Genomic DNA, 13,311 nt, shown 5'->3' on the forward strand with positions numbered 1-13,311 from the left:
GTGAAGTGGAGGGGTTGAAAGCCAAGAGAGCAATTGGGATGGAGAATGAAAAAGGGATAGGGGAAGGAGATGTCAGAAAAGAGAAAAATGCAAAAAACAAGCAAAAGCCCCAAGCTTCCTACCTGAATTAATAGGATTCTGATTCCTGCTTAGCACTTGATCCATGGGTCCTAACCTTGCTGGGCAGGAAAGGGAAGGGAGGGGGTGTACCCAAAAGGGATCACCCAGTGATGGAGCTGAGGGAAGAGCTGCCCCCTCAGGAGGTGAAGGCCACTTGTTTTAAGGTGGTGGCTGCTGCTTTGTGATTCCTCACCCCCAGTGCCAGCCCCGAGTCAGAGCGTAGCTGTGCTGGTGCTGCTGGTGGAGCTGGTAAGAGTCAGTGGCCGTCCCCATCAGATCCTGCTCGCAGCACCAAACCACTCCAGTCATTTCCCAGTCCCAGCAAGTAGTTTTCCTGTTGCCCTCCAGTCCCAACAACTGTTTCTTGTTCCACTTGCCCTCCCCAGTCCTGGCAGTCACGTGCACCCCATGGACCGGGACTATGCGCATAGTAAGGGATTTCTGTTTGCACATCACCAGCACGGTGGAGTCCGTGTTCCTGGATGGTGCTTGGACAACAGAAATGACTATAAAAATTAAGCTCCCCACTGCCACCACCACCACCAGACTGGTTTTGAGTGTGGGTGTGATTAAGCGTTTGCTGGAGGTCAGAGAGGTGAGATTTGCCTTTGAAACCCATTCATCTAGTGCAATGCAGTTATGGCAGGTGAGAAAGAAATGAATTTTGTTGCCATTCACTCTCACAGGATATTAATCTGTTTACCCAGGTTATTTTACCACTTTGTCCAAAAGACCAGCCCTCAGCAGAACTGACTGGATTTTTGGCAGGGACCATTAAAGAAAGGTGACATCGGGCAAAAACTGGGCAGATGGAAGAGATGTTTAAGGAAATTAGTAATATTTAAATGGGGATGAGAGATGGGAGTGAGCAATTTAGACTAATAAATCTGGAGGGATTATCAAGCTCCTAATGAACCCTCTGAGGTTTTGCAATCACTGCCTAATAGAAAAGATAAAATCATAGTGAACTGCTGTCAAGGGGAGCAAGCTAAAAGATGGCTTTAAATGGAGGGAGAACCCATCAGAAGAGGAATAGACAGTCTGTATAGCATTAAGCTGCTTGGAGATGGAAAAATATTTCAGGCAAAAAAAGAAGAGGAAAGGGGATAAAATGCTGAATTAAACACCTGCCCTGCGGCACTAGAGGGGAATTCTGTTTCTGTCTTCTAGCATTAATTTTATTTAATAAGCACATCCCAGCCGACAGCTAGTTGTGTGCCGCAGCTCCTCTCTCTGCGGAGCGTTAGATGGAGGCAAGTTGCTGCAAGTCGGCCGGCGCCGGTCCACGGGAGAGCAGTTTGGGGGTGACGGCTCCTCCGTAGCCAGCCTGATGACTGCAGATAGCGTCAGTGCTGCTCTCCCCGCCGTTCAACGGGGAGGCAGAGTGGCGCGTGAAAGCAGATGCCAGCCTTTGGCAGGAGATGGCGGGAGCAAATGAGGAGGAAGTCCTCGGCCCCCAGTGCATTTCCATCGGAGCCGAGGCGAGCAGTCTGATGTAAAAATATCCACAGGCTAATTTACTGCGTGCAAATTCATTATCAGCCTCCTTCAGCCAGCTCAGGGGACCCTTTTTGTCAGCAACAGACGCTCAACAAATTTTCCAGGAGTCCTAATGAAACTCGCAGAACAGAGCAGGTCTGTTGCATTTTTCTTCCCCACGTCCATCATCTGCGTACGGCGTACTCGTGGCAACTGAGTACCCTTCTGTCCTCAGTCCCCTTGCAGAAAATCTCCATTTGACCAAAGTTTCTTCATGGCGTCTCCAGGCAGTGACAAACTCCCTTGGTCTGGGATTTACTCTTCTGGGAGGGCTGAAAGTTCCTGCTGGTGAACGGCAAACACTGGCCCAGTGGCCAGCTGCTCCCCGCGCCTCGGTTTGTGCGGTGCTGAGATGAGCTCAGAGCTGCTCGTCGGCCTTTCCCCACGCCCCAGCAGAGCACAGGGCTTCTGTGTATCCACACAGCTTGTGACCGTGTGAGGGGGTGGCGGTGTGCTCCATAATAGTAGTAACAATAATAATAATAATATCATTGCAATCAGGCTGTTGTGCATTGAAAAAAATGTCCATCCTAGTGCTGGAAATCCTTGAAATCAGCAGCACAGAGCAGGAGGTGTGTTGGATACCTCCAAAATCCTGTGCTACAATTAATTCTTTTAGCTTGTTAATTACATATAGCTTCTTGTTGGTTTTGCCTTTTTTTTTTTTTTTTTCCCCCTGTTGTTTTTGTTGTCTTTTTTTTTTTGCTATAACATACGGACCTCAGGCTGGGTTTAAATTTTAAAACATTTATCAAGGAGACTAGACGGAAATAATTGAAACAATTAAAATTATTACTGTAAGAAGAAAGGTGTAAAGAAGTTTTACTAGTGCCTTGAGTCAGACAGTCTATTCGTTGGACGCAGTTTTGTTCTCCAATATTGTGCGGAGGTGTTGTTGCTGATAAAACAGCTGCCGTATTCAATTTCCAGAGACCAGATAAATCAGTTTTGGTTTGGTTTTTTTTTTTGTTTTCTGTTTTTTCTTCTTTGTTTAGTGATTTTTAAAGAGGTTGGTCTTCATATAGGATGAGGTTTTCAAAGGTGAATTGTTGTTCTGGATGCTCTGTTGGAACTGGAGGGGAAATTACCGTCCAAATCACCCAGACAACATCGCACATTTCAGCAGAGCCTTGTCATTATGGTAACATCCTTTGGAAGGAGGGAAGTAGTGATTGAAAGTAGAGCAGAGGGAAAGTGAACTACAGCTTAATATTTGACCAGGGCTGTGGAGCTTAGGCTTTTAGTCCTGCTTTGTGAAATTACTGCCTCTTGGTGAAATGACCTTCTCTTTTTGTGGCTGGTTCTGCGGCGTGAGCTCCAGCACGGGCCATGGTGTTTGGCCTCGCTGCACCAGGTCTGCTGGCCACAGGCACCCTCGCTCTCCCTTGTGCAAGCGAAGAAGGCGGACTCTCTTGTTATGCTTTGACAAATTTTACCTTTCAGTCCAGTCAGCCTTCCAGATTCCCAGTAGCTGATGCAAACCTTTTTGTAGAGCCCCGATCATTCCCTGGATTTATGGTTTGTATTTTCAGTGGCATGTGGTAGCAGGACAAACAAATCAGGTTTTTGCAAGGATGCCAAAGCAATTTCTCCTCATTCTAGTTAGCATGAGAAAAGGAGGATTTAGACGAAGCAATAACTGTACCTCCCTGCATTTTGCTGCCTGTGCTAACTTACCTGTCTGGGTCTTCTTTATGCGTTGTACAGAGTCCATCCTGTGCTTGATTCCCAGCTGTTGAGTAAATCATTCCTTAAGATACAGCCCAGGCCCTCTGATGCGAGAGCAAACCTCTCTCTTTTCCTCTGCCCTCACGCTGTCTTGTCCTATTTGTCTTTCAGACTTTCTACCCCCTGTTTTCCAAGAGCTGTGCTTTTCAGGTGCCAACATTAGCACTTGACCTGTTTGCTCCTTGAGGATTTGTCACTCTTCAAACCTTAGGCTCCCTGCAGAGAAGTTGAAGTAAATTCCTCTCACTAAGGCTGTGGGCAATGTATTTTCCTAAAGTGCTCTTGTTTGAAGAACAGCCTCCAAAATGTAATAGCTCCCCTTGCATGAGGAGGTAAAAGACCCATCCTTACCAGCATAGGACACACCAATGCTTTTGTGATGCGTCAGCTTTGTAAGAGCAACCAGAGTATATATGGATGGATCCCCTAAATTGTCCCTGAGTTCGTTGAGATCACAGTTCCTCTTGAACGACTGAATAACAGCGCCTTGGGTAGATCTCCCACATTCACTTACCTACTCAAAAGGCCACAATTTGTTGCTGTGATGACTTTTTTTTCTTCCAGAGAAATTGATTTTTACATGTGGCCCATTATAAACTTATTGACTCTGTCAATAGTTTATAAATAAACTGAGCCTTTCAAGAAAACCATAAAGCACTTAACATAATATTGTCCACTTGAGTAAATAAATAAATGTGTTCTTAGAGGAGCTTAGGAATGATTAACAGACTAGGCAACTCAGCCCTGAGGGCAACAGGATCCAGAGAGGCAAAGGCCAGTATTTTCTCCACTGCCACATCTAACAGAGGAGGTCTGATGATCTCAGGGGAGAAATCAGTCACTGGTGCCAGACTGTGAAGAACTGACCATTGCAGGGGCCAAATGTCCCAGTCGGGTGACCAGCACGCAGCCATGCACAAGGCCGGTAGTGATTCTCGGGTGGTGGTCCCTGGCGTGCCTCTCTTATGGAGGAGGATGGGAGGTACCACCCTGGGAAAGTCATTCACTGTAATCTGTGTTTTGTGTCCTTTGTTGATTTGCACATTTTTCTTCTTTCTTGTACTCTTGGTGCTGTTAACAACCACCATCAATACGAGAGCACTGTAGGGGACCTCAGTGACACAGGAGCCTAAAGTCTTTTCAAGCTTCTTGTGAGGAATCCATGTTTTAGCCATTTGTTTGGGTGTCCCTGGAGGAAGAGTAGTCCTTCTGCTCCCCTCTCTGTCAGCAAGTCTTGCTCTGGACTCAGCATGTGGTTCGTGCCCAAACTGTGAAAACCTGGAGTAACTGCAGAGCAGTTGCACCAGATCTGTTCAGTGTCAATAGGACCAGGATGGTATCTTCTGCCCCTTTGGACTAAGCTTAGCAGTCCTGCCACCCATGGCCTGGGGAGAGACTCCCTGAAAAGAGTCTTGTTTGCCATAAGAACCAAGAGCTGAGATACTTTATCTCCTCCAGTTAACCCTAAAATGGTGAATAATGATGCACCAGTGATGTCAGCAGTGAAGTCACTAGAACTGTGCTGACTTTGCACTAGCTGAAGGTTTGGCTCTTGATTAAAAGCTGCCAGGCAATCTCAGTATGGGAACTGAAAGTCTGTGTTTGGAGGGTGACAGCTTTTCTAAGCACCAGATACTCTTAAAATGGAAGTTTTGCCAAAGTGAGGGCTTAATAGAGAAATGGAAGCCTTGGCTGAGTATTCTCCTTCTCATTCCACGTGAAAATAGAGAAGGAGCGGTACAGTGTGTTCTGGACCCACAGCCAGCCTGTGCCTGGTGTAAATCAGCCTTCGCTGCCCTCAGAGGGCTGGATCCTTGGCTGGGACCGAGGGGAATGAGGTCAGTGCAGCCTGCTGAGCTTACAGCACCAGGAGTTTCTCCTGCTGAGCACTGGGCAATGACAGCGTCAGAGGGTGTTCTGGAGGCTGCTCATCAGCAGATCCAAAAATCCAGTAAAGTTCCCGCAGTAATTAAGAGGAAGATAACCACGTGTGTGTGTGAGCAAGACACAGAGGGGGGGACATCTTACTGTCGGTGTAGGTTGAATAGAGCAAATCCTGTTCCTTCCAGGGGCTTGGGATGGGCTGAGGTTGAGCAGAGTGTGTGGGAAGTTCTTGGAGTCACTGAAAATGAAACAGGACCGTCTTTATACTTGTCTTCAGTGTGCAGGTAGTAGTTGCTGTCTCCCCGCTTCCCGGGTGATCTAGGTTATTAAAAATGTGATAAGAATCGAGCCAGGAAGCGAGGTTCTGCGCACACAAATGGGATGTAGAACAATATCACCAGCTAAATCGATAAAGCTGGAAGGAGCTCAATAGCTGATGCAGGGCACTGAATAGCAAACTGGCCGCCTCGCTGCTGCAGAGTGAGCAATTACCAGGAGCCACTCGCTGAAGTGAGACCACAGCGTGGCAGTGCCGGGGAGTCTCGAGGGTTCGCAGCTCCACACTTTAAAAACCATTTGCTTATCAGGCAGACTGCTATGACACTAATAGTCCCCTGCTTGTCTGGCCCTTTCCACGCAGAAGTCTCCAGCCTCTTCCCGGACTGGGGAGGGAGGGTGTGATCGGTGGCAGAGGGGCCAGTAGCGAGGGAAGACCTGGTCATCATTTGTGGAGTCTACTTTAGTCTGGGAGTGGATCACTTAGTGCAGATTTGGGAGGATACTTCATTAATTATATGCTTAAATGCAAACGCTGGCGTTGATGTTTTGCATTGTAAGGCATGTTGTTCAGCCACGTCTCTCCTGGGCTGAATCGCACTATCAGGTTTTTAATCACTTACAATTGTTTGCGCTGTGCCTCAGTTTCCTTCTCTGTCTTGTGGGCACAATAACGTCCTGGCAGGAGTCCCCACGGGGTAGGGCAGCAGTGGTTTTGTACCTTCACCCGGCACTGTGCTGTGACGATGTGAGGAGCAGCGTGATGGGTTACAGAGCCAGAGTGAAACGGGCAGGGCAGGAGGGGGATTTCCATCAGAAACCCACCGGCATGTCGTGGGAGCCCCGTCACCGGTGCAGGCTGAGGTGGGAGATGACTTGTGGGTGCTGAGTCCCGGTTGGGATCATCTGGCACACACAATCCAAACGTGCCAGTCGAGAGACTTGCACTGAGTAATACGCTTGTACCTTATGGGTTTATGTTTCTAATGGAATGGAGACTATAGCCTGTAAATCTCCTGATCGTAACTCAGAGCTAGCGACGCCAGAAAATCCAAGCTCATGGCTTTAAAAATCATGAATTACAGAGCTTGGCTGTGTGGCTTTTATTAGCCAGGTTTCTCCAATGATCTAAATGTTCGGGTCACTCCTTAGGTTTTGTCTGCTGCTGTAAAGTGAGAATGCAGGTCGAGTGCCGCAGGAAGCACAGAAACCCAAGAGTGACTTCATCCTCTAATAACTCCTCCAGTGCTGTCTCCCAGGGAACCCCTTTGTATTCAATTAGCTAATGTGTGCCTAGCGCTTTGAAAATATAGAGTGCCATAGAATTGCTAAGTGTTGTTATTTAACAGCACATATTTAGTGGTTGCAGCCCTGTAGTAGAAGTCAGAAAATCTACACTGTAATTGCCTGGTGCTGCTGCAGAATTTGCTGTGATTTGAGCAAAGCCTGGGGATTTTTCTTCTGTAAAAGTTCATTAATATTGGCTGCAGACCCTCAGGGCCCACTTTTTTCTGAGACCTCATGAAACAGAATATTGACTTCTGGTGAGTGCTTTAAAAGCCAGACCGAAAAAGGGGGAAGAATTCAGGCAGCCAGGGTTGGTGTACCTGAAATTAGCCTTGACATGAATTTTTTTTGATGGTCTTCTCTGTGCCTCAGGTTGCACTGGTTGGCATAAAGGAGCTGGACTGAGGCAGAGGGCAAAGTGCTGCTCAACTACTGCAATTGTTCCAGTGTAAGGAGGGGAAAAAAATCATTGGCAGTGGAATAGGGAGTAATGAGGGAGCTGCTGTTTGCACCCATCTCTTTGATTCACACCCTTTTGTGTTCACCAGGTACAATAATCTTGCCTGAAAGCATGTGGTTACAAAGCTGTATTTGCTCAGGCGGAGGAGGCTAGGACAAGGTGCACCAGGGCTTGGAGTCCCCCTTTAAACAGAATCTGCTGACAGGTGTGAGTTATTTTCCTAATGGCTCCTTGCTCTTATTGCATTGGAAAACCTGCGAAAGCACGAGCCAGCACTGCAGATAACAAAGAGTAACCACAGGAGGGGAGGAAAGGCAGCTGTGAAACTATTCTGTGTAAGCACTAGGCCCACCAGCTTTGTCCAGCAGTCGAGGCAAGGTCAGGTATGTATGTATACCATAGTTGTGCTCGGACTGGTTAAAATTTTCCCTAGCTTAGGCAAAAGTCAGCTTCAGTGCGTCTCAATGAGAAATCCTTGGATCTGACACCAAATCCCTGTGCACCCGCTACAGAGCCATTCACGTGTCTGAGCCTTGCTTCTCAGATGTGAACAGTATTTCTCTACCTCAATCCGATCTTTGGAAAGGTAAATGTGTTAACGCTTGCATGCAAATGCACGGGGAGAGGAGCCATCTGAGATCATCTCCAAGAGCAGGGCTCCCACCCCTTCTCCTGCCTGCGCTCGCCTCTTGCAGCGGGAGGGCAGGGCAGGAGGTAGGAGCAGCACTGAAGGATGGGGCGTCATGCTCTGGAAATCAGCTGAGTGGTGCAGGCCTTGAATGGCAAATGAGTTTGTGTTTGCAAAGTGTGCGTTTGGAAATGTCAAGCGTGGTGAATGACCGTGTAGGAAAGGAAAAAAACAAATAGGGACCGAAGCTGAGGAGGCAGCTACTGGAGTGTCCGGATGCTCTCACCCCTTTGCCCTCCGTAGTAAGCCTGACCTTACCAAATCTCTCTTATCCCATTGCAAATGAAGTGTGTTCCCTGAGGATGGTTTATCTCCATCTCATTGCATAGGCAGCTCATGGCTCATTTGCTTGTTTCTGACCTGGGTCCACAGAATGCTCTTGTGCATGTCTGATGGAAAAAACATTTAAAGGCAGAGGGTTGGAGCTGGGGTGGAGGGAAGGGGTCACATACAGCCCATGCGATCCCCGTGTGCTACAGAGGCGGCTGCTTTATGAGCATGACAACAGAAATGGGCTTTTCTGCAGCCGGAGGCTTGCCTAGAAAAAGACCAAAGCTTGCAATGACCAGCCACCACTAACGGGAGCTGGGAAAAAGCTGCTGTTAACATTTGAACATTCAGGTCCCTCCCGGAAGCTGCGTAGGGAGCCGAGCCGGGGGCTGGGACTGGCCCCGTCGTTCAGCCAGCCTGAGCAGACTTGGACCTGCGGGTTCAGCCTTGCGACTGCTGCGTGACCAGGGCGAATCGCACCTCTGCCTCAGTTTCCCCCATGTGAAGTGAGACCAGTGGGGCTCATTCCCTCACCCAGTAATTGCTAATTTAAGGAGTAGAGTGTAAGGAGTAGAGTAACAAACCTGCCAGGGCCTGAGCAACCTCAAAAGCTTAGAAATGTTTTCAGGGGAGAAAAGGCATAATAAATAAAGGCACTAATTTCAGCTGCCTTGAGATTGGGGCGATCTGGCCTGAGACCGAAGCCTGGGACTGTGTGGGTGTTTTGGTATCTCACATCTCATTTTCCTTCTGTGTATAACGAAGCCAAGAGGGCAGTCGGGCAGCTGCTCATGTTGTGCCCCACACAAATTTCCTCCCAGCTCTGGCTGGGGGGAGGTAGTATTTTGCAGGGGCTCAACATATCTCCTGCTGCTCTGCTTGCATCCAGGATCTCCTCGGGCCCAGGTCCTCATTAGCCATCTGCCCTCGTTGCACAGGTTGACAAGATGCCGTGGGTAAATGGATAACCTGTCAGGAAGGCAGGAGGATAATATCATTCAGATGAATCAATAGTTCACAGGCAATTTCATGTTACCTAACATTAATGCGGTTGTGTCCAAAATGCATTTAATCCTGTGTCTGATCACATTCTCGTGGGAGTTTGCTGTGCTGGAATAGTCTTGTAACTCCATGTTTCGGAGATTTACAGACATTGTTCCTACGTGCACGCATACGCAGGAAAGATAAAAAATGACTTGACTTGCTGAAATCTCATAGCCCACGGAGCCAAAAGACATTCATATTGGTGATGGAAGAGAATGGGTATCCAGCAGTTTCTGAAACTATTACTCCCACCTTCTCACTCCATTTTAGCAATTAGCAAAAGAGAAATTAGTGAGGAAGGCACCATTATTTCCTGCTAATAGGACAAGGAGGGCTGGACTCTTCTCCAGGAAACTGGCTTTGTCGTGTAACTGCTTCCATTGACCTGAGTAGCAAAATAGAGCTCTCCCTTTTTTTCTTTTTTTTTTTTTTTTTAATACATCTTACCACTTTGCTCTTCAGAAATGCAAGAGGATGGGCCCTACTCCAAAGCCCACAGTCAAAACACCTTCGCACCCTCCACAGGGCATTAGGATAGCCCATGAGTGGCGTCTCCTGGTACCTGATGGCAGAAAGGACCGGTGCAGGACTGCCCCGTGGGGAGGAACTGATTTAATTTAACAGTTTAAACTCGGTGTCACTGAATTGCATATGGTGGTGGTAGAGCAGCTTCACTCAGCAGATGATGTTTGCGGCCCAGGCTGCGGTCCAGTTCAGTGTGCTTTCAGGGGAAATTAAGAAGAGTAAAGAAAGGACGTTAGTTTCTCTCCAGACATGGGTCTCCACAGTCCTGGCCTGGGCATCCCTCCTGCCCCGGGTTTGGATGGACAACTACTGCCCGTGTGCTCACACCGTCAGGGCTCTTGGCCCGGGCACAACAGTGTTTTCATGGTGAAGACAGCAGGGATCTTTTCCGGGAGTGCCTTGGAGAGAGCGTTGCTTGGGGAGTATAAATCTGCTAAGGAGCTCTGTGCTCTGGACCTCCCACAACAGACCTGACCTTCCCTGGCCAGTTGTAGCAGGTTACTGGCTTCATCTGAAAACTATCATCCAGCTCCCTGCCTGTGCTGTAACCTCTGTGTTACAGTGAACCTCATGTCAGAAGAGTTGGTTTATAAGCTGCAAAGAATAACACCACACTCAGGCACGATGGGCAGGGACCATGACTCAGAAATTAATAGTTCCCAGAACCTGCTTTGGAGGGGTTTTGGTCTTTTTGTGGAAGTTGGCCAATAAAGTACTGGACTTGGCTGACAACTTCATTAAAAGCCTGAGATGGGCAGCACACTGAGTCAAACCATGGTTAGCACCCAGGCTCTTCCTTACCAGCCAGTGGGTGGGTTTCAGCCCCAGCTTGGAGGTAGTAGGTTTCACATGCAGGTTCTTGTAGCTGTGTGGTCCCACCTTTCCTTCAAGGGTATTGAGTGGTTTTGAAGCTTTTGGTGCGTGTTTTCTTCCCTAATCCTGTTTTCTGTTCTGTGCTGCTTCAGGAGTTTTCCCTGCAGCGCTTGGACAGCCTGCTGGACGACCGAGTCAACATCCTGGGATTTTCCATTTTCAACCAGTCTCATGCTTTCTTCCAAGAGTTTGTCCAGAGCCTCAACCAGTCCTGGCAGGAGAACTGCGATCACGCTCCTTTTACTGGGCCAGCAGTAAGTAAAATCCATTCCCAATGCCCACAGCCTCCCTGAGCCAGAAGGTGCTATAGACCACCAGGAAAACCTTGTGAAAAGAGCTGCAGGCTGGTTCTGAGTAGACACTGGCAATGCAGTGTGAACATCATGCAGAGGTAGAAACTCTGGTCTCGAATGTATGGGTACGTGGTGTTGACTGATTATTTAATCCAGGTAACCCCTGAGCACATCACCAGGCTGCTGTTGTACTGCTGTTGCTTGGATTGGCTTTCATGGCTGTTGGTCTTGGGGAGATGATGGTCCAGGAATGGGAAGGATGAACCAGCCAGAGCACCTTAGTTGAGTTAAGTAGGTAGGATAGGACTTGGGGTGTCAAGCTGTGACTTACAGGGGAGCTTCCTGATCTGGAGAATACTAAAGCAATCCTGAAAGCCTGCAGTGACCCAAAGGAACCCTGGGTGGGGGGCATGTGGGTGTAGAGCTTTAGAGGGCTTGTCTGTGCTTGAATGGCTGTACAGCTTTAAATTCAAGCCTAATCTTAATTTGAATTATATTTCTATGTGAGTGCAGGGGATGATGCAGCCCTGATTCAGTGTTTCCCTGGTGAAATTTGTCCCTGTGTATTTTACCTCTAGGAAAATGGCTTGTGGAAGAGGGAGTCTGGATGCAAATAGCACAGAAAGGGCTGGGCTTAGGCAGATGCCAAGGGGCTGTGTTAATTGCGTGATCTAACATCTCCCTGATGAGTGTGCAGATCAGCACCGAAACCTTCCCTAGGGACTTTTCATAACTGGGAAGGTTTGCAAAGCAAATCTGCCAAATTGGGGATGCAGGGGGCCGTGGCTGGAGCTGGGGGAGGGGAGAGAGAGCAAATGCCATCAGTGGAACCCTTTGCATCTTTTTTAATGCACTCAGAGTCCCCTTGACAAGCTGAGGCAGCTGTGTACTGCTGAAAACCTCCTTATTATCACTACAAAGTGATTTTAAGCAGGCAAAATAAGGATCTTTCTGCCCTTTGTCTCCACGTGCTATTGGCTTGCCATGGAGCCCAGGCCATGGTTAGTATGTGCCTGGGACCATCCTGCTCTCCCTCCTCCCAGCCCTCTGGGGTGGGGGTGGCTGCAGTGAGCTTGCTGTCTGCTCTGATAAATCTCTATAGGATTGCTCCCAGGAAGCTTCCCATTTGGATGACAGTTGCAGGGACTGTTTGGAGGCATTAAAAATAAATTTCCTTCTAATAGTACAAACAGAAAACAGTAGGAACAGGAGCGTAGCAGGTGTGATGGGGAAATAACTGATCTCATTGCACCTTCTTACCCTGTGTTGCCTTGAACAACCAGCAAAATCTGTAGGTGGAAGGATGCAGGATTACGCCCCATTGCAGCACTTCTTTTGGAAAGAGTGAAGGAGTTCGGAGCTGAACGGAGCTGTTTGATTTGGAAGCCTGAGTCTATATCACCCATCAGTGTAATATTCAGCTGTAATCAGCTGGATGCTGACTTAATTCATAAAGCGTAATCAGCCATATAAGCAGGCTTCCTCCTGGGCCAGGGAGGACACGTCTGGAGGAAGGGGGCTTGGCCATGCTGCATCGCCCTGATCTAAACTGCTCCAGCATTAGGGGACCTTCCAGGGGGCTGCAGTGGCTTCCCAAGCACCCGCCGTGTGCTGGTAGCTGCCCCTGTGCTAGGTGGTGGTCAGCTGCTCAGGACAGACTGTTATTCTCGATGTATGAATGGGGGAATCTACAGCACAATTGTAAAAGGGGTTTGGTCCTCCCAAACCCTAGTGTAGAGTCTTAAACCAAAAAAGATGATTTCTCTCTGATGATGCTCAGGTTCACTCTGTAGCAGGGCTCCCATCACCGATACGCCATGTCCCAGGTGATGAGAAAAGTGCCTTGCCCTGGGTGGTTGAGGTACAGAGCAGAGATGAAGTGAAATATTCCCAGGGAGGGCATGTTTTTCCTCTCCTGTGTCTGTAAGGGAAATCCAGTGCCATTTTGCTGTGCATTGTCTCTGCCACAAGAAATCTGGCAGGAAATCTCTGTCCCAGAGAGCATCTCTCTGTGTAAGAACTTCCCCTTCTAGTCCTGGGAAGCAGATATTTTGTGGGATAGCTCATACTAAAAAGAGAAAAAGCAGCTCAACAGCTGGAAGTGACAGGAGGGAGGTTTCCTGTGAGCTGCAAAATCCCAGGGCTTTCTTGCTAGAGCTGAGAAAGCATCTGAGGAAGGAGGAGGGAGCTGCTTACTCTAATGCCATTCTCATTAATCACATTGCAAAGAAAGGAAATCAGAGAAAATCATTCAAATTACAGATGGCTAGATTAGGTAATTAGAATTTAGGCTAAAACAGATGTTTGTAATTAAGTGTTTATGT

The 13,311-nt window shown here is 48.1% G+C and overlaps 1 protein-coding gene across 1 annotated transcript in view; it reads left to right on the plus strand.

Moving 5' to 3' along the window:
- Positions 1-13,311, plus strand: part of GRIK4 (glutamate ionotropic receptor kainate type subunit 4) — a 210,056-nt gene that overhangs the window by 152,377 nt on the left and 44,368 nt on the right. The window contains 1 exon segment of the mRNA XM_074850982.1: positions 10,787-10,948. Within this exon segment, the coding sequence (XP_074707083.1) occupies positions 10,787-10,948 (162 nt within the window).

This window comes from Strix uralensis, chromosome 26, assembly GCF_047716275.1.
Source record: "Strix uralensis isolate ZFMK-TIS-50842 chromosome 26, bStrUra1, whole genome shotgun sequence".
In the NCBI taxonomy this organism is placed as follows: domain Eukaryota; kingdom Metazoa; phylum Chordata; class Aves; order Strigiformes; family Strigidae; genus Strix; species Strix uralensis.